Source organism: Perca flavescens, chromosome 3 (assembly GCF_004354835.1).
Source record: "Perca flavescens isolate YP-PL-M2 chromosome 3, PFLA_1.0, whole genome shotgun sequence".
Taxonomy (NCBI): Eukaryota; Metazoa; Chordata; class Actinopteri; order Perciformes; family Percidae; genus Perca; species Perca flavescens.
This window is the reverse complement of record NC_041333.1, coordinates 4,682,544-4,705,629: the sequence shown is the minus strand read 5'-3', so window position 1 is coordinate 4,705,629 and position 23,086 is coordinate 4,682,544. Positions and strand designations below refer to the sequence as shown.

Below are 23,086 nucleotides of genomic sequence, written 5' to 3'. Positions count from 1 at the left end.
GATCACTTATCAGCATTGGCAACCCTCTATAAACTATTAAAGCCAACCTTTTTTTTTTATACCTCATCTGACTGAAGACAGTCCTTTACGGTATACGTTGTCTTTAGCAAACAATTGTCTCAGGATACACAGCATGAAGTTTTTACGGACAGGCCTGCCATATTCATTTACATGTATTACAATAATTTTGACTTTTGATTCTTTCAACTCAAAACTTTTACCAAACACAAAAATAAAATTAGATATATAGAAGAAGGAAGCGGTTTATTTTCTTAACATTTCTGTGCATAATTGCTGAGGACCTGAGCCACTCCACAGTAGCACTGTGATATTTTGTAGAATACAAAATAAAAGACAAGCAGAGAATTAGACCGACATACAAAGGAAAACTAGATAGGCAAAGTACATCATTTTAACCTAGTGAAAGGGATTTGGTATGATGCCAGAATATTGTATGCATCTGCTAATATATATATATATATATATATATATATATATATATATATATATATATATATATTTTTTTTTTTTTCTAAATATTATTTTATATATATATATATATATATATATATAAAATCTAATAATATTTAGATTTTTGTCAACCCAACATTCAGTATTTCCAAAGTCCTTTGTACATGACAGATACTTTTGACATGGAAGTGCACTCTTAACAATGTCTTTGATTTGCAAAGAAAAACATGCCATTTGTCATAAAAACAGGAGTCTGGTCTTGCAGACTTGATACAATAGGACACAAATTCCCTCTGCCTGATAATGGATACAGTATCAACTTATTTCCATGTGCAGAGAACAGCTGCTTCTTCGAACTCTCCAGTGTTTATAGACCTGTTCAGGGAAACGGCCAGGAGAGGGCGATACAGGGCCTTAAAAAGATCAGGTACCAAGAAATTTAAAACCAATGAACTTTTTCTGAGGAGTTATTTTAAGAGTTCTCTTAATCAAAGCGCTGAATAACTTATTCATATTTTTTTCTTAAAGAAAACATTCACAGTTCACACCGTGTCATTTCCTCCTTGGTGCTCGTCCCGAGGCATCTCCTCGTTCCCCTTGGTTTCAACATTGCCCTCCATCTGCCGGCCAGTGCATGGCTCTGAAGGCTGCTGTTCCTCCTCCGAAGCCTCAAAGTTCTGGGCTTGTTGTGCTCCCGGCTCCTTCTCTGGATCTCCGCTGTCATCTGTGTCACTTGCTACCTCATCCTCTGTTTTTTCACAGTCCTTGTCCTGCTCTTCAGCTTCTTTCAGATTTTCCAGCGGTCCATAATCAAAGACCTGGTCCGTGTCCCCATTTTCTTTTGGGCTGTACAGTTCACATGGAGACAGAGCAATCCCAGAGGGTCTCTCCTCTCCAGCTGACCTCCTGTGCTGTCTCGTGGGCGGGCGCCTTTTGAAGGATAGCCGTGCACGAGTCTGTGTGGAAAAGAGGAGTAAGAACCAGCAGGGAATTAAGATCATGTACATACATTTTAAATAATCAAGGCAACTTAAATCTTTAAAGACAGTTAAGAACCTACATTCAATATCAATTTATTTATATCATCAAATTATTTCCATCAACTGTCCCAAGTCTCAGCATATGCGTGAGAGCAATGCACAAAATGGTACCTAGGGACTCTTCTGTAACTAGGCTAAGGGGATTACATTTTCAATCCCCCTTGCAGCAGTACTCGTGCACTACAGGGGCATCTTGCGCCAGCTTATCCAAGTCCTGCTTAACCAGAAGATATGCAGAACACCCGCTGAGAGACACGTCAACAGGGACCATGTGTCCGGCTGTGACGTCACGGCTCAGTCGGTGAATAGCGTGAGAAACACTTCAGGGACCTTAATGTGACAGCAGCTCATGTTTGTCATTTAGTGACTCAGAACCTCACGTGTAAAAACACCACGCAAATATATAAAACATAAGAGTACTAACTACTCAAAAATGCTTCCATATGATCTGGGAATAACATGATCTAGGGTGCTCATCAACAGGATACTCACAGTAATAGCACAAACTTGTCCAACTGCATTATTAAAAAGGAGATGGTACTCTACGTTTACCTTGTTGATGCTCGGCAGCGGGGTGCCTTCAGGAGGGCTGTCAAAGCTGATTGGGTCCTCCTCTTCACTGGACAGATGTGAGGGCCGCAGGGTGGGGCTCAGGGGGCTTTGCGGGCTCCCGGGTGTGGTCGGGGACAACGGTGCTGGCTGGAGCTTGGCCTCGGGACTCTTGGGTGAAGGCAGCAGAGCAGTGGGTGACAAGGCAAGATTGGCCTACAGGGCAAAGGAAGATCCTGTAGCCTGGATACTATAATCTCCTTAGTATATTGTGTTCTATTGAAACCTAATCAACAATGTCCTTAATTACTGGAATTAAAAAGGTATTTACACAGCACTTTTTAAAATAAAACATACTATAAACCTACAATGACCATAAACCTGAGATAGTCATCGAGAATGAGCCATAAATTCAACTTAAGAGTCATTCTATTAGGAAATATAAGTGAAAATAAAAAAAATGTAATGTTGCTTTATACGTGGGTATATTCTTAAAACACACTGTATATATACAAAAAGCAGGGATTATTTATCCTTAAAATGTGTAATTTAGTTTGAAAATATAAGTATTTTACAGGTGTGCACAGCTCTCCTTCCTACTTAGAAACTCACCCGCTATAAGGACGGCCTGACATTCCATTTTAAGTGTCACAAACAACACCTGTCCTATTCAGCCTGAGAACTAAAGTACATCAAATCTCGAGTTAGTCCCCAAACGACTGTTCAAGTTTAGAGGAGAGTATCCTACCTCCACTGGGGAGAAGAGGAAGAGGGAGAAGCGGCAGCCCTTTTGTCCCATGGCTGCCCACCGTGTGAATTGCTAAATAATGGTACGATAGTGGAGAGTTCGAGCCTCACTAGAGGCTGAGTAGCCCCTGATCCCATTAAATCATTAATCGGAGCAGCTTGTGGCATCAGGGACAAGCCCTTCCCCTTTTTCTCAGCATGCAAACAGCTCAGTTACCAATGTCAACTGAACAGTGGGTGGCAGTAATGCTTTACACATCTCAATCTCTGGATTATGCAAACTCCTGACTACTGCTGCCTGTATACTACATCCTATAATAACATCATTAGTGAGATAAGCACTTGTTTTGTGTCCCATTTCCGTCACAAAAGTTTTTTTACCTGAAGTTTCTCAATGATGGAGGAGTTCTTCATCTTGATTTTAAAGGGATTTGGTGAGACAATAGATTTCTGCTAGAGAACGCAGTCAGACCAGAATGAATGAAAAGACAAATTCACAAAATTTAAAACATTTTTGTGCTTTGTGTTACAATGTGCCATGCAAAGACAGTTAGTGTGGTTTGTTTGGTAGTCCTTTCTATGAAGAAATACAGCAGTACTTTCCTAACACAACTTTCCCAATGTTTTAGGCAGAAGAAAAAAATTAGATACATTATGGATTTGGCAACAGTACACTGCCTAGTGTGTTGAAATTGTGAGGTGGCAATGAAAATGTACAGTAAACCAATCCAAAATCGGTTTTCTGGAGACTTCCTTTGTATATCAAGAAGACAGATTTATAGAACATATATCAGTCAAGGAAGAACATGACTTACATCTGATTCTTCATCATCATCTTTTTGACTTTGCAACTTTAGGGAACATGGAGGTCTTCTTCGAAATGACAACTACAAAAAAAGAGGAATTGTAAATAAAAATCTGTAAGCACAAGCGATAGATAGATATATCTATATATTCACCCACTACTCCATTTAAGTATGAAAACAAATTGTACAGAATGTGGAGAGCTGTTTTTCTTGGCAGCTAGACTAGGTATATTATTGTATCGATACTGTAACAGTGACATATTAGATATAAATAAAGTACCTCGTTATTTGAGGTGGGCATTGGTAGAATGTGACCTTTGAACCTTCCAGCCAGCTCAGCCACTGATGGCTTGGATCCTGGAGAATCCTATTGGAAAAGAAAGCCATTTAAAATACTTAATGCTAACAGTCTTGACACAGTTTGTCACGTTAAAATGATGTATTGCCTCCCATATGTTGAGTGTAAAGTGTAACACTTTCAAACAGAATGCTAGTTTAAATGCACGTGAAGAAATATGCATAACATGCCTTTGCCCTGTTAGATGAGGCACAACAACTGAATTATGTTACTCAGGGATGTAACTTGCTTAGAGAGCTAATGAGATGTACAATGAGATGTTCTAAGATGCAGAACATGTTTCACTTCCCTCTTTGTAAAAAAGAAAATGCAGATGGGTTGCAGGAAGGTTGGGGAGGAAAAAACTGAAACAAAAAGAAAACTTGGGTTCAATGCTTCCCTAGGAGGAACTAACCCACTCATCTCTTCTCCTGCTAAGGAGCATATTCTGTGAGCTTGGACACAGGAAGTGAGCCCCTCTCTCCACAGCTGTTCAACATCACCCCGCAGCCTGTGACAGGAGGGACCTGTACTTGCAGCCTCACACTGTTATCACTTCTTGGCCCCTTTACTTTCTGTCTCTCCCACTATTCCCAAGCGGATTGCTAAACTTCCCTCCTCTGCGCTGCCCTTTCATGACCATTAACTCACTCCACATATCGGTTTCCTACGTGATAAGTTTGCTGATGGCTGCAGCCTGAAATGTGCACAAAACAAAAAACACTCTAGTGGGACACTGGTTTTCCAGGTTCTAGTCATCGGACCGTGAATTGGTCGAAGAAGACATTTGTTTACAACATGCCGGCAGCCTGAGCTGTGCCAGCACTGTGCAGATTTCTCATGCATCATGTCACCATTTAATGATTTGCATTGTACAGTCACTGCTTTTGGTGCACCTCCCGTTCTCTTTCTGGCTTTGAAGCTACAGCTCATTTCCATCCTACTTTTATTGGCCACTAAAAAGCTCATGCCTCTCCTCACAGATGCCAATTGTGTCACATTTCCTGGGTGTGCACTTGTTCCCCTCCCGCTCTGCAGTTTGAGCCGTAGCCCATGGAAACATGGATCTCCCAAGCGTCGCAGATACACACATTCCACATTTTAATCACAAGCTTCATTTTCCCCCCCCCTTGTTTTCAACATGACCTCACCACCTTGCTCCCTCCACCCAAACGTATTACAGCATCAGCTAGCCCTGCAGTGCCACGGTTAATGCTTCTCTCTGCGCCTCCTCTGTGTCCTAATCCAACATCCCAACCCTTTTCCTGAGTTCTCTTTTCTCATCCGTGATAAATAGTAATCACCAGGGACCACCCACACCATTATTTTGTAACCTCTAATTGTTTAACTCTTTCCTGTCCTTCAAAAACAAAGCCTCCTTCGGAGCACAAACTCTAGTCACAGCAGTGCAGGCAAAGGAAGTGGCTTTGTTTGTTTGAGTCACTGCTCAAGTGTTTTGGGTGAAAAAAAAAATAAAATCGAAGGTTCCCGTTTTCATGAAACTTTAAATGATACACAGGAGAAATGTCTACCAGCCCCCTCGAACATACAATCAATACATTCTTTATTCTTTCCAGTGGGTTACTTCTTTTCCTGACATATGGTTTAAATGTTATTTAAAAAACATATACGTTGGAGATGACCGCCGTAATTTTACTGTTAACTTGGTCATGTACAGCAAAGTAGGGATGCACCGATCTGACTTTTTCAGTCCCAATGCCTGGGCTTTGTGTATCTGTCGATGATCGATACCAAGCAGATACCATTGTTGAATTAATAATACACTGTATACCTTCCACCTTATACCTTCATGTGGAAGAGACTAAAGGCCCCAGACTTTCCTAACTAAATATTACTTTCCTAACTAAACATTACTTTCCTAACTAAATATTACTTTCCTAACTAAATATTACTTTCCTAACTAAGATAAAATAACATAGATTGAATATCATATATCTTATTATTGAATTCTTATTTATTTGTACACTCAACTCTTCCCGCACGCGACACACATGCGACAGAGGGGAAAAAAAACTAACAAAACTGGATAAGGCCCGTGGATCTGTTAATTTTTCCAATCCCTGATCAAGCTATTTTGTCAATATCGGGACCGATATCAGATCTTAATATTGGACACAGCAAAGATGATATTTGGGCATTTTAGGCCTTTATTTATATAGGACAGCTGAAGACATGAAAGGGGAGAGAGGGGGGGGGCATGACATGCAGCAAAGGGCCGCAGGGCAGAGTCAAACCTGCAGCCGCTGCATTGAGGAGTAAACCTATGTATAGGCGCCTGCTCTACCAAGTGATATTTTGATTATTTTAGAAATAATCAGTTACCTGCAAAAGTGACTTAAATACAATGTGAGCGCTATATGAAGATTTAAAAGGCTTCAGCAGCATTAACTATTCAACAACTTTCTAGTTTTAGAAGAAGTCATTTCAGATCCATTAATATCCTTCCATGCATCCTTTCAAAGAGAGCCCTAATCTTTAATAAGCTTCTTCATGCAGAATGAAAATAACGTCTGACTCAATGGAAATACCTCTCAGACTTAAAATAGACTGACAATGCATACAGAATATAAGGTGATAGAAGTGGGTTTATTCATATTTAATGTAAAAGAATTGTAGGAATGTATTACAGTATCAAAACTTCCACTGGTACTTTAGAACTAATCTAGCATAGCAAGTGACCTACCCAGATGACATAGTAAGCTTTATATCTGCTATAATTTAAACAAGAACTTTTCTACAGAGGCATTGTCTTATGCAAAACATACAGTATAGGCAATGCATACGGTATACTAATCTGAACTAATTAAATAATTTGCAAGCAAGCATCTTTTTCTCTCAGTTAAACTCAAATGATTTCACTGAGATGACTGAAGAAACGCATTAATTCGATAAGCCATACAAGGCCTACGGTTGGTTATCAGTATTGCGCTTGTTTAACTCAGCTGGGACCCCAAGCTCTGTGGAAGAGTGGGAAACTGTGGTTCACTGCAGGAGAGAGCAGGGCAAACTATTTCTGGGGCTCTAGGCCTGGGAAAAAGCCCCAGAGCTGTGCAGGCAGCCTGGATCACAGCTCTGCTCTGTAACCCCTCAGCTCCTGAGAGAGAGTGTCCCTGGATATGCTAGACCACATCTGAAACATACTAATCTATCATACAGAGCAATTGAGCATGACTAAACAAGGAAACATTGAAAAAAAAAAAAAAAAAAAAAAAAAAAAAGTGCCCGAGTCATGTGATCCAAGTTCTCCAAAATTGGCCCTGTGTCGACACTAAAAAAGAAACAAGCCATTTCTGAACTCTGACTTCCATGGAAACAGATCCTTCAGATGTTGCTTGCTTGCTTGTTTACAGTTACACAAACAATACACACTAAAATGCACCAAAACATTTTTATTCTTTAAATATGAAGAGCTTTTCCATTATTTAATAGCGTGACAAATAAAGTCAATTTATGCTTGTAGAAAAACTGGCAGTCAAGATAGATAGATAGATAGATTTTGATTGATCCCAAAAAATGCAAACAGTGGTAGCCTACAGGATCGTAAAGTATTATAAATGAAAGAATTTTGTTGAATCCCCATGCCAGGTGTGAAAATACGTTGGTACGATGGTTAATTCACAGATAATACGGTATATTTGCAGTGCAGGACACGAGACACTACCGTGTGTCGATGCCTATATAACAAATCTTTTCTTGGGTCGTTTTCCCTCCCCAGAAACTCAAGGAGCCTCTGTAGTTACCATGGACAGCCTGCCGCCCTGTGAACACTGTTTCCACTTGAGTGGAGTATACATCAATACTGTTGTGGTACATTTGCGCAAATGCAGTGGAGCTGCTGAGTGGCTGACTTTGGTGTCCCTGTAGTGCTAGTATCAAAAAGGACACAGCAACGCATTCTTCTCCACCAACGTCACTAAATAATGCTGCTATCTTACAAGAAATTCTATACAAAGTGTCTAACTTAAATAACTGACAAATCAAGGTACTTCACCACATTGATGCACTAATTTTGGAACCTAATATTAAAAGATGTAGTAGGTAAGACTTATGAAACTAACTTTCTGTCATATTTGCTGAAACTGACCCTATGTTCCAGTAGAACTACATGAAGCAGGTCATAAATTGTCCTGATTCAATATCAATTAGGTAAGGGACATTTCAGTTACAATACCAATCTTGGATATAAAAAGATTCTCAGAGAACGTATGCTGTAAATTGTACAAGGAAGAAGCAACCCTCAAATATTTTTTAATAATGAACCGGTTAATGTTTACATTAAGAATTGACCCCCAAAAAGGTTGTTTAAAGTACTTCCAGCCATGGTGAAAAAGCACATATTAAAAGATCGATTTCTGGATTTTATGAATCAATATCAGATCACTCAAACTAAAAATCGATTTTTGTTGAAGACTATTATTTGAACCCAGCCCTAATGGCCACACCTGAAAAGACTGGTTTTCAGTGTGAATGTGTTGCAGAAAAAGTCGGTGCATCTCAGCGAGCTGTGTTTAGATAAGTAAAGGATAATCCCAACCAGCCTGATGGAGACACGAGGTTTTCTGTATGACCAGCAGATGTGGAAAGAAAAGACAGAGACAAACTGATCACACAAAGTCTGCTATTGTCCGTTCCGGTTATTCATATTTCCAGAGGCAGGGGAGAAGAAGCACATGATATAAGTCTAGTAAATCCTAACATATCTGCCTGATATAACAGGTCAGGGAGACAACAGGCCATGTAATCTACCATGGAGCTGAAAAATATGATGTCTGGCTCAGGATCTTTAACCCTTCTCTAGGAACTCTCAATCCCCATAAGCTCTAGCTGGTGAGCCCCAAACACTGGAAATCTGGGAAAGTGGAAGATAAATAAAAAACACCAAAAGCACAGCTGCTGAGCTAGCGATTGTTCAATGAGATCACCAAGGCTTCAGTTTGGGTCCGCAGACTTTGTTTTCACACGTCGGTGTGTTCTGCGGGGGACCAACAGTGGGCAGCGCCCTTCTGCCTACACTTGTTAAGTGGTACGAGAGCAGACCGCCACCTTCTCGCTCACTGGCTTTCCAGGAAAACATGATGTGGTTTTGGACGGACATCATCTGAATATCTCATTTTTCCACTGCCCTCGCTGGCACTGTGTTTGTGTGTTTTTACATGGGTTGTGTGTGTGAGAAGACTACAAAAGGCCCTCAATCAGAGGGATGAGGTAAATGAACACCCTCATCTACCAGACATTACTGCCCCTGCCTCAAAGGAAAAGGGAGGTGCTGCAGACACAGACTTGTACTGTAGGGTGGGAAAGCAAATATGTCATGAAATAATATGCACCCAGAGAAAAAAGGAAAATACATCCATATGATCTGAGAACAGAAAGCTGCTGATAAAGTTAAAATTCCAAAGAAAGACCACAAGACGGAAATGTCTTTCTTAAATGTGAAAAATGCAACGGAGTCAAGACCCCAAGAGGCTTTTTTTTCAGATATGCTTTTTAACTGCAATGATCAAATTATGAAGATATAGACCAGAGGGCTATTTCACAAAAGCAGAATTTAGAAATCCAGAAAAAAAAAGCGACCTAGTCCAATCATTGTATCCTGGTTTTGTGCATTTCACGTTGGCCAAGCCAGGCTAATGAGGGGTGAATAGGTGTAAGTAAGCGGATGCTGAAATGGAGAAGAAATTGTCTTGTACTTTACACCCATTGAGCAACAGCTAATAGTGGAAGCTTACGAGGAAGTAAAGCACATAATATGTAAAGAAGGAATAACGGCCGCTATAATTGCACAATAAGAAAAAAGTGTGGCAGACAATAGGATATAGGAGAAGGCAGGGCAATGGAGAGTGAATGCGTAATGAGTAACAAAAGATAACACAAACCGCTCACAGCAGACAGTACGTCCTCCAAATGTTTGATCCTTAGCAAGAAATAATACAAGCATCTGTTGGGGATTAGACAGAGTGTTCTGGTATTCTTAACCACTCTGATCCAGCAATCACAGAGACAAAACCCACCAGGACAGTGGATCAGATAGTTGACGTGGAGGCTGAGTAGCACAGACATGGGATGACTTCATTCAGTGAAGCCCTGCACCTTCCCCGCTACGACATAGCGTCATTTCAGCGGATATACATCACCCCCACAGGGTTTGACTTCCATTCATCCATGGCAGACTTAGGACATTGCAAACTTTAGGATCAAATAGTCTATAACACCGAAAGAGACCATTCTCCATAACGAGGAGTTTTATTTATACTTGCGTACATTTAGCTGATAACACTTCTGTCCATTTACTGTAGTACATTTTTAATGCAGGACTTTTACTTGCTAATGGAGTATTTTTTTTACTGAAGTTAAGGATCTGGTTGGATTGGCTGTCCTTCCGTATAATGGAAAGGCCACATGTCACAGTCCAGTTTCCAAGCCACGCTATTGACATTGTGGACTTCTCTATAGATCTATCTCTAGAGTTCTGAGTAGTCTTGGTTTCAGCCAGAAGTTAAGGTTAATTAGATTTTTTTCCTTACATCTTGTATACATGGTCCTTCCAAAAAGATTAATGGGTTTATAAAATGTTAAAATTTGCAGTTTGCACCAGCCTTTTAAGCCTGAAAACCAAAAGTTCAAAATTTCACAAAATGTTAAAAGAATGGCCCTTGCAATGTATAAGGAGCTTGCAGCACTCGCTGTGTTTGCACTCCTTTCTGCCAAAGAAGGAAATAAAGAGCATGGCTAGATGCCAAATTTAGAGGAGGGTGGTTAAGGAGGTGCAGGCAGTATAGGTTAACTGTGAGTTATAAAGTCACGATGATTTTTTTTGTTGGCGTTTCTACTTCCTCTGTCTGGCTCACTGTTCTCAAAATCCTGTCTGCATGTATCTCACGTTTGTAGACTTTAAAACACTGAGTAAATTCAACTTGTTTGACAATCTGCAGATGTCTCCGACAGCTTCAAGCGTGACTCAGGCTGCCTCAGCCTACATGTATCTATCAGTGATATAACTTTCTTGAAAGCCAACAGCATGTGTGTTTTTCTTTCACAGATCACAGTGTCCTCCTCACTATCTTGTCCGTAAAATAGTTCCCACCCAGGCTATCTCTCTGCGCCACACACTGCTTCAGACTGAAAATCCGAGGGGCAGGGTCTGACTGATAGGAGGACTCAGAGAAAAAACACACTTCATACATCGTGTGAGGGCCTGTAATGGCAACCAACTAGAACAATGTTTAAGAAAATAACAACCACTTGTCTGCAATAACAAGCAGCTAAGGAATTATGAGGCTTTTTAAACCATTTGATTTTTCCTAAAAAAAAAAAAAAAAAAAAAAAAAAAAAAAAAGGAGGGTGCAAAAATTGTCCAACCAACCAAGCTTCCACACAGCTACTTTGAAAGGAGATTCGATGAGATGTAAATACAGGCAACAAATCAATATATTGATGACACAACCAATATATTTTAGAATAATATCTTACTGCAGGCGATATCACATTTACTACAAACAATTTAAATGCTTCAGTCAGCAAGTCTGTGCACACTGCAATCTCCAAAGACAGTGAGTCTGCTGAAAAGGTTTCAGGTTGTACCGTATGTCATCGCCTTCAGGGTACACAGCACTGCCAGACCAGATTAAAGTTACCAGTTTGGGTTTTCATTGGGACCCATAAACAGTTTTCTTCATATGCAACGTTTGTCCACCAAAAGAAACCATTGTGTGTAGCCTATCCTTCAGGCCTGAAAACATGTTGAATGCATTTCCTAAATTATAAGACCTTCCTCCACGGCGCTGCGGAGGAGGGTCTGGCTAGTACACACAGCATTCTGGGATTGGAGAAAAACGTGCTCTGGTTAATTGGCATTTCTTTAAGCCAACCACAATCATCTTGGGCGGCGCAAGGTGCCGAGCGGAGCCACAGTGCCTCTGCAAAATAGCCTCGGGAAGGAACTTGTTTTGTTGGAACATGTACGTTCAAAAGTTGTTTTAGTCATGCAATAGAAAACTCAGATAGATAGATAGATAGATAGTCTAGTCCAGCTAGCGGTCTGGATTTACCCTGTAGAGATCTGAGGAGCAGTTAACCATAGTCCTCATAAATTAGGGTGACCAGACCTCCCCGGTTTCGGTGACCGGTCCCTGGCTGGAGCTGTCCCCGGAAATGTCCCCAGTTTTCACTGTGACTGACAGACCCGAAATTGGAATGAAGAAAAGAAAACCTTGACCAAACGTATACACGCGCAGGCTCAAGACAGCCAGAGAACGAGCTGCTCAGAGCTCAACTTCGGTAAGGTTCGAAAGATATTCAGATTCGAACTTCCGGGATCAGTTAAAATATAGGAAAAGGTTATTAAAAAGCAAACAACGCATCTTTCCTACCGTAGTAAGGTTAACAACGAGCTACAAACTAATTTTCATCAAAACGAGCCGACCTCTGACGGAGAAATAACATTGGTCTCTACGAGCAGTAAGACGAGTGCTTAGGGACCGTCTACAAAGTACAACACTGAACAAGACAGAGATACAACAAAAATATGTATTAATTTAATGATTAAATAAGGTAGTGTCTCCAAACTTACCTCAATTATAACTTGTATCCTGCTAGTTGTACTACAGCACTTACTTTGAAAAAATAAATAAGCATAGTCATATTTTGGGGAATATTTTCTGCCAAAAACATTTAATATTAAATAGAGTAATGTCTCTAAACTTACCTCACATATAATTAGTCTTCTGCTGGTTATACTACAGCACTTACTTTCAAAAATAGTCTCAGAAATCTGGTCACCTTGTCATAAATCCACCAGAGTTTAAAACGCCAACACAAAAGGAAGCCCAAGGCAACGGATATCTGGCCTAAATGAGTGAAATCTGGCGGAATTTCCGTTGGCAACGGAGCAATCGTGGATATAGACTAAGGGTTGGCTAACTTAAATGGCGATAACTGTTATTTTGCCCAAAACAAGTTTTAGTTTCCACACTGTTAACCATTATCACCAGGGAAACTAAATTTCGGCTCTGTCGGGCAGAAACCTCATAACTCAAAATTTCGTAATTTTCTTCTTTTTGTTTATTTCATAAATCAATGCCATTGGTCACCCTTTACGTCAGCCTGTTTTACAAATATTTACAAAACCCCAGCTTACTTTAGCTTACCATCTAGACTTGCCAAGTCTTTTCAGACATGATCTGGAAGTTGGACACACAGCAGTTTCACCTGATGCACTCGAGCACTCCATGGCTGTAGAGCTGAAATATGGAGGTAAAAGTCTTGTGTCTCTTGCAACCCATGCTTGCCTTTATGGAACAAAAGTATTCAGAGGGTATGTTTCTGTCCGTGGGTCAAAGCAGTGGCCTGCCTGACTTTGGGAAGCTAGTTAAAATTGTAGTTGTGTCCAGCAAAGTGTCTTTCTTCATAGAACCATATCATGCATGGTACATGGAGCACCTGCGGAGTTATGAGTTGATGAGAAAAAAAATAAAATAAAAACAGTCTTCTGAACTGGTGATGCCATTGGTCACCCTTTATGTCAGTTTGTGGGTTTTACAAATATTTAGAGTGACGAGGTGATTTCGTCTGACGTCAATAGCTCAATAAATGTTTTCAAATTGGCTTTAAACAACGGTTTTGGACGTACAAGGTTTTCACCCAGACAGCATGTTGCCAAACAGTGAAAAGAAGTACTACTACTGTGAAATTATGAATATTTAGCAGAAACTATGCACTTTTGCTTCTCTTTTCCAACTGATTTTGCAATTACCATATTTTTTTTTTGCCACTGCAAAGTGCTGGTTTCCCATATTTGGACAGAAACAATATGATAGAAAGCTGATGTGGTTTGCAGGAGGTTATGAAAAAAAAGCCACAACAGGAAGCATCAGCGGAAGCCGAGTTAATGTCACATGAGATTTTGGTGGTTGGTCCTATCATCAATACGTGCTCTTCATCCAGCTCATCTTATCATGGCTCAGAAGTGCTTTAAATCGCACGACTAATGAATTGTATATGCTCTAAAATGAGATGACATTTACACATTTCATACACACTCTGAACACAGATCCAACCATTACCGTGACTTATAACAGGCCACACACACACACACACACACACACACACACACACACAATTGATAATAGTTAACATAATAGTGTAGAGCTGCAAATATGAATCCAGTCATTTAATCCATTCATTATTTATCAACTATTAAAAAGGTCCAATGTGTAGGAATTTCTCCCATCTAGCATGGAGATCATATATCGCAATCAACTCTCTCACGTATTACAGCTACGGTAGCCTTCACGCTTCAAAAAGCCAGTCTCTTGCTCTTTTCAATCTCCTTTTTCTGGGCGAAGAAGAAGATTCGTGTTCCTGAAATTTGGATTTTGAATACGTGTGGTCCTCCATGTTTGTTTCTTCAAACTTGCCGGGGCCGGAAAGCTACGATACCCGTTAGCAGCAGCTGGGAGTTTATCATGTAACAGAGAAAACGTGAAAGGCGGAGCAGTATATCCTGTATGTCCCTTACCAGCTAACGTATTTCAAGATGGCGCATGAATATGGAGCGTCTACCCCAAGGGGGTAAGCTTCGCTTCAGAACTCAAACCTCCTATGGCGCCATTTTGATACTACAAAGAGATCACCTCCCGTTAGCATCCCATTGACTGCCATTCATTTTGACGTCACTTGACAGCGAATAACTTTACATCTGAAGCGTTTAAAGACTATTTGTCCATTGTTTATATCTAAAGAAACACAACAATGTATAAAAGGCTCCATTACCTTTTATCTCACGTTACGGCTCCGTAGCAGACGTTTTTGTAAAAATAGGCTAACGATTGTGTCACATAGAGGAATCACCGTATAGTACAGGAGAAGCTCGCAGGCAGTTTCGACTTACATTAGCTGTTTAGGTTTAATTACTAATGTTAACTAGCATGTTAGTGATCAATAATTAGCCTGTGCCCATGTTATCTCCTTACATATACCTACACTCTCCATCTCTGTAAGATTGGGAATGATTGAGATTTCTCTTGGCACAGCTACCAGAAGACTTCACACTTTCAGACAGGTTTCTCACGTCACATCTACGTCTTCTCTCTCAGTTGGAGGCTGCTCAGGAAAGCAAGAGATCACCGGAAAACTGCTTCTAATAGCCTTCACTGGTCTCCGTCCAGAGCAACGGGGTCTATTGGTCCATTATATACGGTCTATGGTCTACCCCAGTTCATGAGAATGCAAATGTAAAATTTCAAGTCAATAGCAATACTTGGAATTGATGGTGGTGGTAAATATTCATGAAAAAGGAAAAGTTTGTGAACGGGCAACACAGATTTTGATAATGAACGACTAAACACGTTACACACTGGACCTTTAAATGAATCGCCAACTATTTTGATAATTGTTTAAAAAAAACAAAAACGACAAACGAGTAATTTTTATAATGAAAAAAAATGTGAATATTGTTCTAGTTTCTTCACTCCTCTGTAACAGTAAACTGAATATCTTTGAGTTGTGGACAAAACAAGACATTTTAGGACGTCATCTTGGGCTTTGGGAAACACTGATGCACATTTTTCAATCATTCATTTTACAGACCAAAACAACTAACCGAGAAAATAATTGACCGATTAATCCACCATTAAAATAATCGTTAGTTGCAGCCCTATAATAGTGTGCAACTATTTAAATGACATATGGTTGTATAGCAAAATAGAAAAAAAACCTGACTCATTAAAAGGTCTGGCTGGTACTGAGCTCCTCGGTTATTGGTCTCTTAACTTTACTATGGATTACATAAGAAATGTGCACACCATATGGTTGGCAAGGCAATCCAAAATACTCACTCCTCTAGCTGTGGTGTTGTTTTTCCATCAAAGGAAAACCACCACTCCCCTACTCCACAACCCAACACACAGGCAGTACAAATCCTCTGGTGCATGCGCACACACACGCGTCGTACACACAAACACACGCAAATGCACAAAAATTCCAGTTTGTCATTTCACTAGCTTGCGAAACAGGAAACACAAAATTCAAGAATTTCCATGCGGCAATCTCCTCTTAAGGCTTTCTGCAGTTGTAAATCAATGTTTGTGTACATGGACTTCTTTTAATAACAGAACCTATTAAACTAATAGGTGATGTCATTAAAGCGTAAAGCTGAAGCAGCTTAAATAACGGTGAGTGTGAGACTGACTTTACCGGCTAGTTTCCAGGTGCTTTAGGCAAAATGCAGCGAGCAAAAATCCTATCCCAACGGCTAACATCTGGGAGAACTGATACATTTTGCATGAATTCATTTCAAGTGTCCGACCGTTTACTGTTGGAAATTCTCAGCAAACCGGAAAGCAGTTCAGCCACATCAATTTTATCAACAGCAGCAACATACTTTCTTGTACGAATACATTTGAGGTGAGAAATGAAACCATGAAATCACTGAGCAACGCTTACATTTCCAACCCTTGCTTAGGTAGTTGTTCACCAAGATCAGATTGTTAAGAAGTGGCAAGTACGCACTCCGTTTAAATTTACGTTGCAGAGCTTCTCATTGACACCATCCACTCAATTCCTTGCTAGACTATTAGCTTCTAGTTAGAAACTGAGCTTGTGAGATCTGGGCTGGGTTTGTGAGGCTTTATTCAGAAAAAGCCAGAGTCACAAACAATAATAGTTCGAATCGGCATTCTCCATCTCAGTGTTCAGCTTGCTTGTACAGGTTCAACCTTATCAGATTGTTGTGGTTTTTTTAACCTAAGAAAGCCCCCTCTGTATCTTTTTTTTTCTCTTTCATTTTTTCCAGATTTCAGTGCAGTCCAAATTCTTTACTCTCAACTTTGGCAACAGGGGAAGAGGAATAAGGTCATAAATCTAAGCTGATCTGGTCTAAAGACTATATCTGTGTCCTATAACATTGAGTGGTTTAAGTATGTGAGAGTAGTTCTGTGGCAGATTACTAATGTGCTCCCTCACGTGCTGTGGGGGGAAGAAATGGGCGTTTCTCTTCCCATTTGCCACACAACATTAAATACTTGAAAAAGAGGTTAAAAGTTAGGAGGGAACATCTTGTTTTGGAGGGAGGAGGCCACAAACCTACGAGCAAACTCTGCAGGAAAAACAGACGTGGTCAGGCGTCTTATACCATGAAGAAGAACACTCTTCCTTTTTTAGCTGCAAGTGGGTAAAGGCAGTTTGGCCTTTGAGAGGAGAAAGCATGGGTTGTCAGCTGAGGGTACGATGGGTGGGACATAGAGGATGTTCAGACTTACAAGCAAAATGCAGACTGACAGCGAAGACTAAATCAACTAATGACATTTACTTCACACTTGTATTACAGCGCACAAACACAGGCTTGTGACAGATGTTCTGTCAGCTCCATTTCCCTCCACTAACACTGGTTTCTTGTTATGAAGTCCTTACCACAAACCTACTTTTAAGCCATATCAGCCTAAAGATCAAACATACTGAGCCAAACAGCCTATATGTTGAGGTGAGTGTGTGTGTGTGTGTGTGTGTGACAGAACAACTACACAGGAAAGAGATGTGCAGCCATATTTTCAGTAAGTCTGAAATTACTTCATAATTAAAGACAGACATGCAACTAGTCTATAACATTCACGCAAAATATAATAGATTCCATAGCCAAAATTGTTTGTCATAAGTAAAAAATACAGTATTATATAAGATATCAAAGTTAAGAGGTAAACGCTGTAAAGATCAGGGACTTTTAAGTGTGATGAGTAGTCAACACAACTACACGTGCATTTCATTTGTTAAACTTTTGCACAGACAGCTGGCCCTAGTCCTTCCAGAAATATCACAGTAGTAACACAGAGCACACAGTTACTCACTGAGCTCCAATGATGTCATGTTTCAATTTCAACCACACATGGTTGCACCAAACCACATTCGATGTTAAAAACATCTGTTCAAGTTGACTTAAAGTACAGGCTACGGTAAGAAAAGTAGCCCCAGAGTCCCGGAGTTGTTACCTCCATCCTGGGGAATGTGCCAGAGATCGTCCCCTCCTGCTTGCTTTCTGTCGGTCGGCCTGTTGGAGCAAACTGCCTGCTGGTTGTGAAGAGACCGAGGAGCGCAGCGGGGACGGACACAACTCTGTGTTTATATCTGGAGCCAAATGAGCTCATGGACGAGCAGGAGGAGTGGACAACTTTTACGCGCATTTGACTCAGTCAGCACTGTCAAGTCAGTCAGGTTTAAAAAATACTACTTCTGCTACAGACTTTCAAAATAAAAAATAAAAACTGGAACGTTGCACTGAATTATTAAACCTCTGGGGCCTGGCCTGCATACATTTTTTTTTATTATTATTATTATTCTGTAAGTAGGGAAGTTTGGCAAATGCAAACTGGAATTAGAAATTAGATGGCATTTTAACATGCTTTAAAGGTCCCATGACATGAAAATTTCACTTTGTGAGGTTTATGAGTTCCCCCAGCCTGCCTATGGTCCCCCAGTGGCTAGAAATGGTGATAGGTGTAAACCGAGCCCTGGGTATCCTGCTCTGCCTTTGAGAAAATGAAAGCTCAGATGGGCCGATCTGGAATCTTCTCCTTATGAGGTCAAAAGGGGAAAGGTTACCTCCCCTTTCTCTGCTTTGCCCGCCCAGAGAATATGGCCCACCCATGAGAAAGGAGCCAAGCAAAGTGGCAGTTGGTCAAGGCCACACCCCACCCTTCACCTTGCCCCCCCCTCTCTCTCCTCCTCAATAGCTACAGACACAGAAATGGCACATCCTAAGGAAAGCTCATTGTGGGACTGGCTCTAGTGGCTGTAATTCTGCACCAAGGCTGCATTTCGGGAAAGAAACTTCAGATACAGTATTAGGGGACCACTAAGGTCTATATAAAAGAGACTTCAGATACAGTATTAGGGGACCACTAAGGTCTATATAAAAGAGTCTTCAGATACAGTATTAGGGGACCACTAAGGTCTATATAAAAGAGACTTCAGATACAGTATTAGGGGACCACTGAGGTCTATATAAAAGAGACTTCAGATACAGTATTAGGGGACCACTAAGGTCTATATAAAAGAGACTTCAGATACAGTATTAGGGGACCACTAAGGTCTATATAAAAGAGACTTCAGATAAAGTATTAGGGGACCACTAAGGTCTATATAAAAGAGACTTCAGATACAGTATTAGGGGACCACTAAGGCCTACATAAAAGCATCCAAAGAGCACCATGTCATGGGACCTTTAACGCTCAATGCACAGCAGAAATCATAATTGCATGAAAAATGCGGCGAAATTTAAACTTTGTTTATCTCACTAAACTTCTCAGTCGATTTAGCAATCAATCATAGCTGCAGGTCTGCTAGCTATGAGCCAAAACTTTCATGCATGGACGTTTTACTCTTGGCCACAACCAAATGTTTGATTAAAATGTGGCCATATAAGCTACACTTTGAGTGCAGTGTAGCACCAGATTTCAGCCCAATGTAACTTTTAGATAACGAACAAACTTTTCTATTTACCATTTCAAACCTTAAATGTACTTTCACCTGGAATTTTATAACTCGAATTTCCCTCCATGCTCACAAATATTTATACTTTTATTTTGAAGGCAGTATTCTTCTAACTGGCTGTCTGTCTTGACTCAGCTGTGTGAGGTGTGGGATCACCAACCACAGCAGTGTGCATAATTGTGCTGTTCATAGAAACGTATGTGGGTTGAGTTTAACAATTTAGCTGGTACTTCACAGTATGTTCACCCTGATAAAAAAATAATTCTCTTTAATATTCCTTTAGGCACTTGTGTGCCTGGGTGGTTTATATCACTTATAGTATTTTCATATTCTATGATGTCATTAAAACCTCCCTACACTTCCTGCAGGGTCTCTAAAACTTAATTTGACTGAATTAGAAAAAATAGACCAACTTCAAAACACAACATACTCAATATCTACAAGCAAACACATGAGTTCAAAGGTCAGACATTCAGCCCTGACAATAGTTAAATGCAAATTATTCCTGTCAAGTCTAATTTAATGTAATGAAAGAAATCTGAGGTTGAAGGAGTTTTTTTTTCTTTACAAGAAAGTGGGTCTATAGGCTGGATTATGAATTGTGCTTCATGCATGAACCATAGGCTGCATGACTTTCATTAGGTTTCAGATCTAAATGTGCATATCCGAAATGCCTAAGCCTCACCTGCACCTGCAACTATGTTAAAATGTGCATTGCATCTTCTTCTGAATGTACTGCAAGTTGCAGATTCTCTGTGGTTTCCCTATGATGCAAGTCCAGGACACTCACAGCTGGCAAACATGTGAAATTGTTTGTATTATTAGCTGCTTTTTTAGTCAATAATAATAATTTTTTCATGTAAGGATGAAAGATCTGGGAGTTACTCTGCTGTCCTGCCTGGGGCCAGGAGGAAGGAGAGTTAGTCACTTAAGTGGTTTGTGCTGTGGACATGTAGAGAAGCATCTAATGGTTTGGTTTCTGACTCACCAACAACACACCACACAACCGCAGGAGAGACCGAGTTCCACCTGCTGGTGTATTGACCACACCATATTCTCTCCATTATCTTAGTTCATAGTTATGATGGAGAGAAGTAACATTATTATTGACCAAAGGTTTGGTAAAGAACTGCTGAATCTGTTCACATAAAAAAAACATTCTGATCCTCATCAAAGCCTAAAATGTTTATGATTTATTTCATCTTTTTGTTTACTCGTCAAATAGCCTAAAGCAAGTTGTGATCTGGTTTCATAGGTTTGAAATTGAGTAGATCAGTAAGCCAAATGTCAAACACTGTTCACGAACAAACACTTTGCAGATACCGAGTAGATTTAAATAGCCTCCAAATTGGAAGGAACTCTACTACTAGTTTGGAGAAACAGGGCATTGACTCTTCTGTGTGTAACATGGTTCATTAAACAATGGAAACGATTTACTTAAAGCTTTAGAAGACATGGTGATTAGCGCTTAATAAATGAAGCGTGTTATCTCACTGTCGTTAAAGGCGTTCAAAAGAGCTGTGGGAGTGCCCAATGGTTTGTAAAAGCCAAAGACACATTGGTGTGCGAGCCGTGTCCACATGAGGTGGCACTGGCACACGCCTGGCAGGGAGACATGATTGCTGATGGGTGAACTGATTAACCATTTCAAGCTTTTATGTTTGCACAAGATACATTACCTCACGCTTCTAAATAGGTGGTCATCAAATTCCCTGGGCTCTCCATTATAGCGGCTTTCACAGCGAGCATTTGCAGATTGGCCAGCGAGTCGGCTCTGTGTGGGGAAAGCTTTGGGCTTGGGGAAGACGAGAGAGAAAAGAGAATGGCACCGGAGGCCGTGCAGAGAGCAGCGTGGCAACAGAAGAAACCATCAAAAAAAAAAAAAAGGCTACATTCAGACTGCAGGCCAAAGTGGCCCAAATCGGATTTTCTATGGGGTCAAGTGACCAGGTCAGACTTCTTCAGAAGTAATGTGAACACTCAAATCTGGCCCAGATCAGATTTTTTCAAATCAGATTTAGACCTCTTCCATATGTGGTCCTGAATTAGACCCAGGCCTGATTTTTTATCAATGCGGCTGCAGTGTGAACAACCAAGGCGGATTTGATGACACTTTTACGTCAATCTATAATCAACATTTGTCACAATTATGTGCCGGCAGGAGTTAGCCCTAGACACAGACACTAACATAAAAACTTGACTAGGCCTACAACATGGAGAACAGTGATGGAGCAAGTCAATGGAGGGAGTGTGGGGAGATACTTCAATTCAATCAAAACTAGAAGGGTCATACTGTAACCGCTCCGTTTAAAAAAAAACAACATAGCAAACAAAATGGATGAACGGGGACACAGGAGGACGTGGCAGCAGTGTCAAAGGAAGGTGAAGAGCCTTCAAGCTGTTACGGCTGCCATTATACAAACATTTTGAAATAAAAGCTAAAATGCGTACTTCCTCCATAACCTCCCTAACTTTAGTACAACAGCATGCTGCGTCTGATGTCATTGTTATTGTTCTTTCGCGCACGCGGGTCAGTTCGAAACCGCAAACAGTTCACACTGGAATCTGATATAGGCCACATTTTAAAAAGGTAATGTGAACAGCCAAACAAAAAATCAGATCCGAGCAAAAAAAAAAAAATCTGAATTAAGCATTAAGACTTGCGGTGTGAACGTGAACCAATGCAGACTTTCTAGAAGAAGTTGCCGTGCAGACCTTTCTCCCAAATAACCTCCATTTTAGTGCGGCTTCCTGTGGCCACATGCATGGACCAGCAAGCACAGGGGAGCCAAACAGGATGTGAATATGTGTTGCTGATAATTTGTGGAAATGGGCTGAAAGGGGAAGCTGATAAAGAATTCTTACAGGGAGGAGTGAAAATCAGAAGCTTTAAACTCAAAGAGCAGTGTTTATGTAAGCTTAAAAGCAATGTGTAATCCATATCGAAATCCCAGGAAACGTTTTATGTTTGCTGTAATTCGTCTTTACCCATGCATGAACAGTGACAGCAGTAGTCTTTGGCTCCCCCCCTCTGGTAGAAAATATCATTACACTGAAATGACGTAGGCTTGTGCAGCTGTCAGAAAACATTCATATTCCAGAAGAATATCAACTTCAATTGCAGCAAGTTTCATTTGGAGATGACCGTGAATCTCTCATTAAATATTACATTTGAGCTATATATTCAGAATTCTTTTTTTTTTTTATTCAAATAAATCACTGTATATTACAGATCCAAAAGATGAGAGGAATAAGTATGTGTGGAGCATGTTAGAGGTTTTCTGATGGAGAAGCAGGGGAAATGACCTTAGAGTTGAGTCAATGCAATACAAAGTGTATATTTCTAATGCTGAATGATTTGAGGTGGTGTGAAGGAGGCCTGAGGGAGGGAGGTGTTGTTGACAGCTCTGGTTGAGCCGCTCACAGACACTCTCTTCATTATCAGTGAAGAAAATAACCAGCCGAGGAGTCGTGCTGCTTGCTGATCTTTCCCCAGGTGATGGCAGGATAGTCTGTCGACATAAGCTTTTAGCCGCTGCTTCAGCTCGCCTGGCAGAGATGAATGGTTCAGGGAAAAAAGTGTCACGAGGATGAGTCAGCCCAGAGCGAGTTGGTCTCTTTGTATTTGTGCAGAC

The 23,086-nt window shown here is 40.5% G+C and overlaps 1 protein-coding gene across 3 annotated transcripts; it reads right to left on the bottom strand.

Moving 5' to 3' along the window:
- Nucleotides 1-834: 834 nt before the first annotated feature.
- On the bottom strand, nucleotides 835-18,159 carry zgc:153184 (capZ-interacting protein). Of its 3 annotated transcripts, none has more exons than XM_028573445.1 (6): nucleotides 17,951-18,159; nucleotides 3,894-3,980; nucleotides 3,623-3,694; nucleotides 3,189-3,260; nucleotides 2,064-2,276; nucleotides 835-1,427 (listed from the first exon to the last, which is right to left on the bottom strand). In XM_028573445.1, exons 1-6 carry the CDS (start codon nucleotides 18,140-18,142, stop codon nucleotides 1,014-1,016), a joined length of 1,050 nt encoding a protein of 349 aa, XP_028429246.1. In that variant the 5' UTR covers nucleotides 18,143-18,159; the 3' UTR covers nucleotides 835-1,013. The 3 variants fall into 3 exon arrangements, with proteins under 3 accessions (XP_028429246.1, XP_028429248.1, XP_028429247.1); XM_028573447.1 differs by having other exon boundaries at nucleotides 2,064-2,231; XM_028573446.1 differs by having other exon boundaries at nucleotides 3,189-3,257.
- Nucleotides 18,160-23,086: the final 4,927 nt, after the last annotated feature.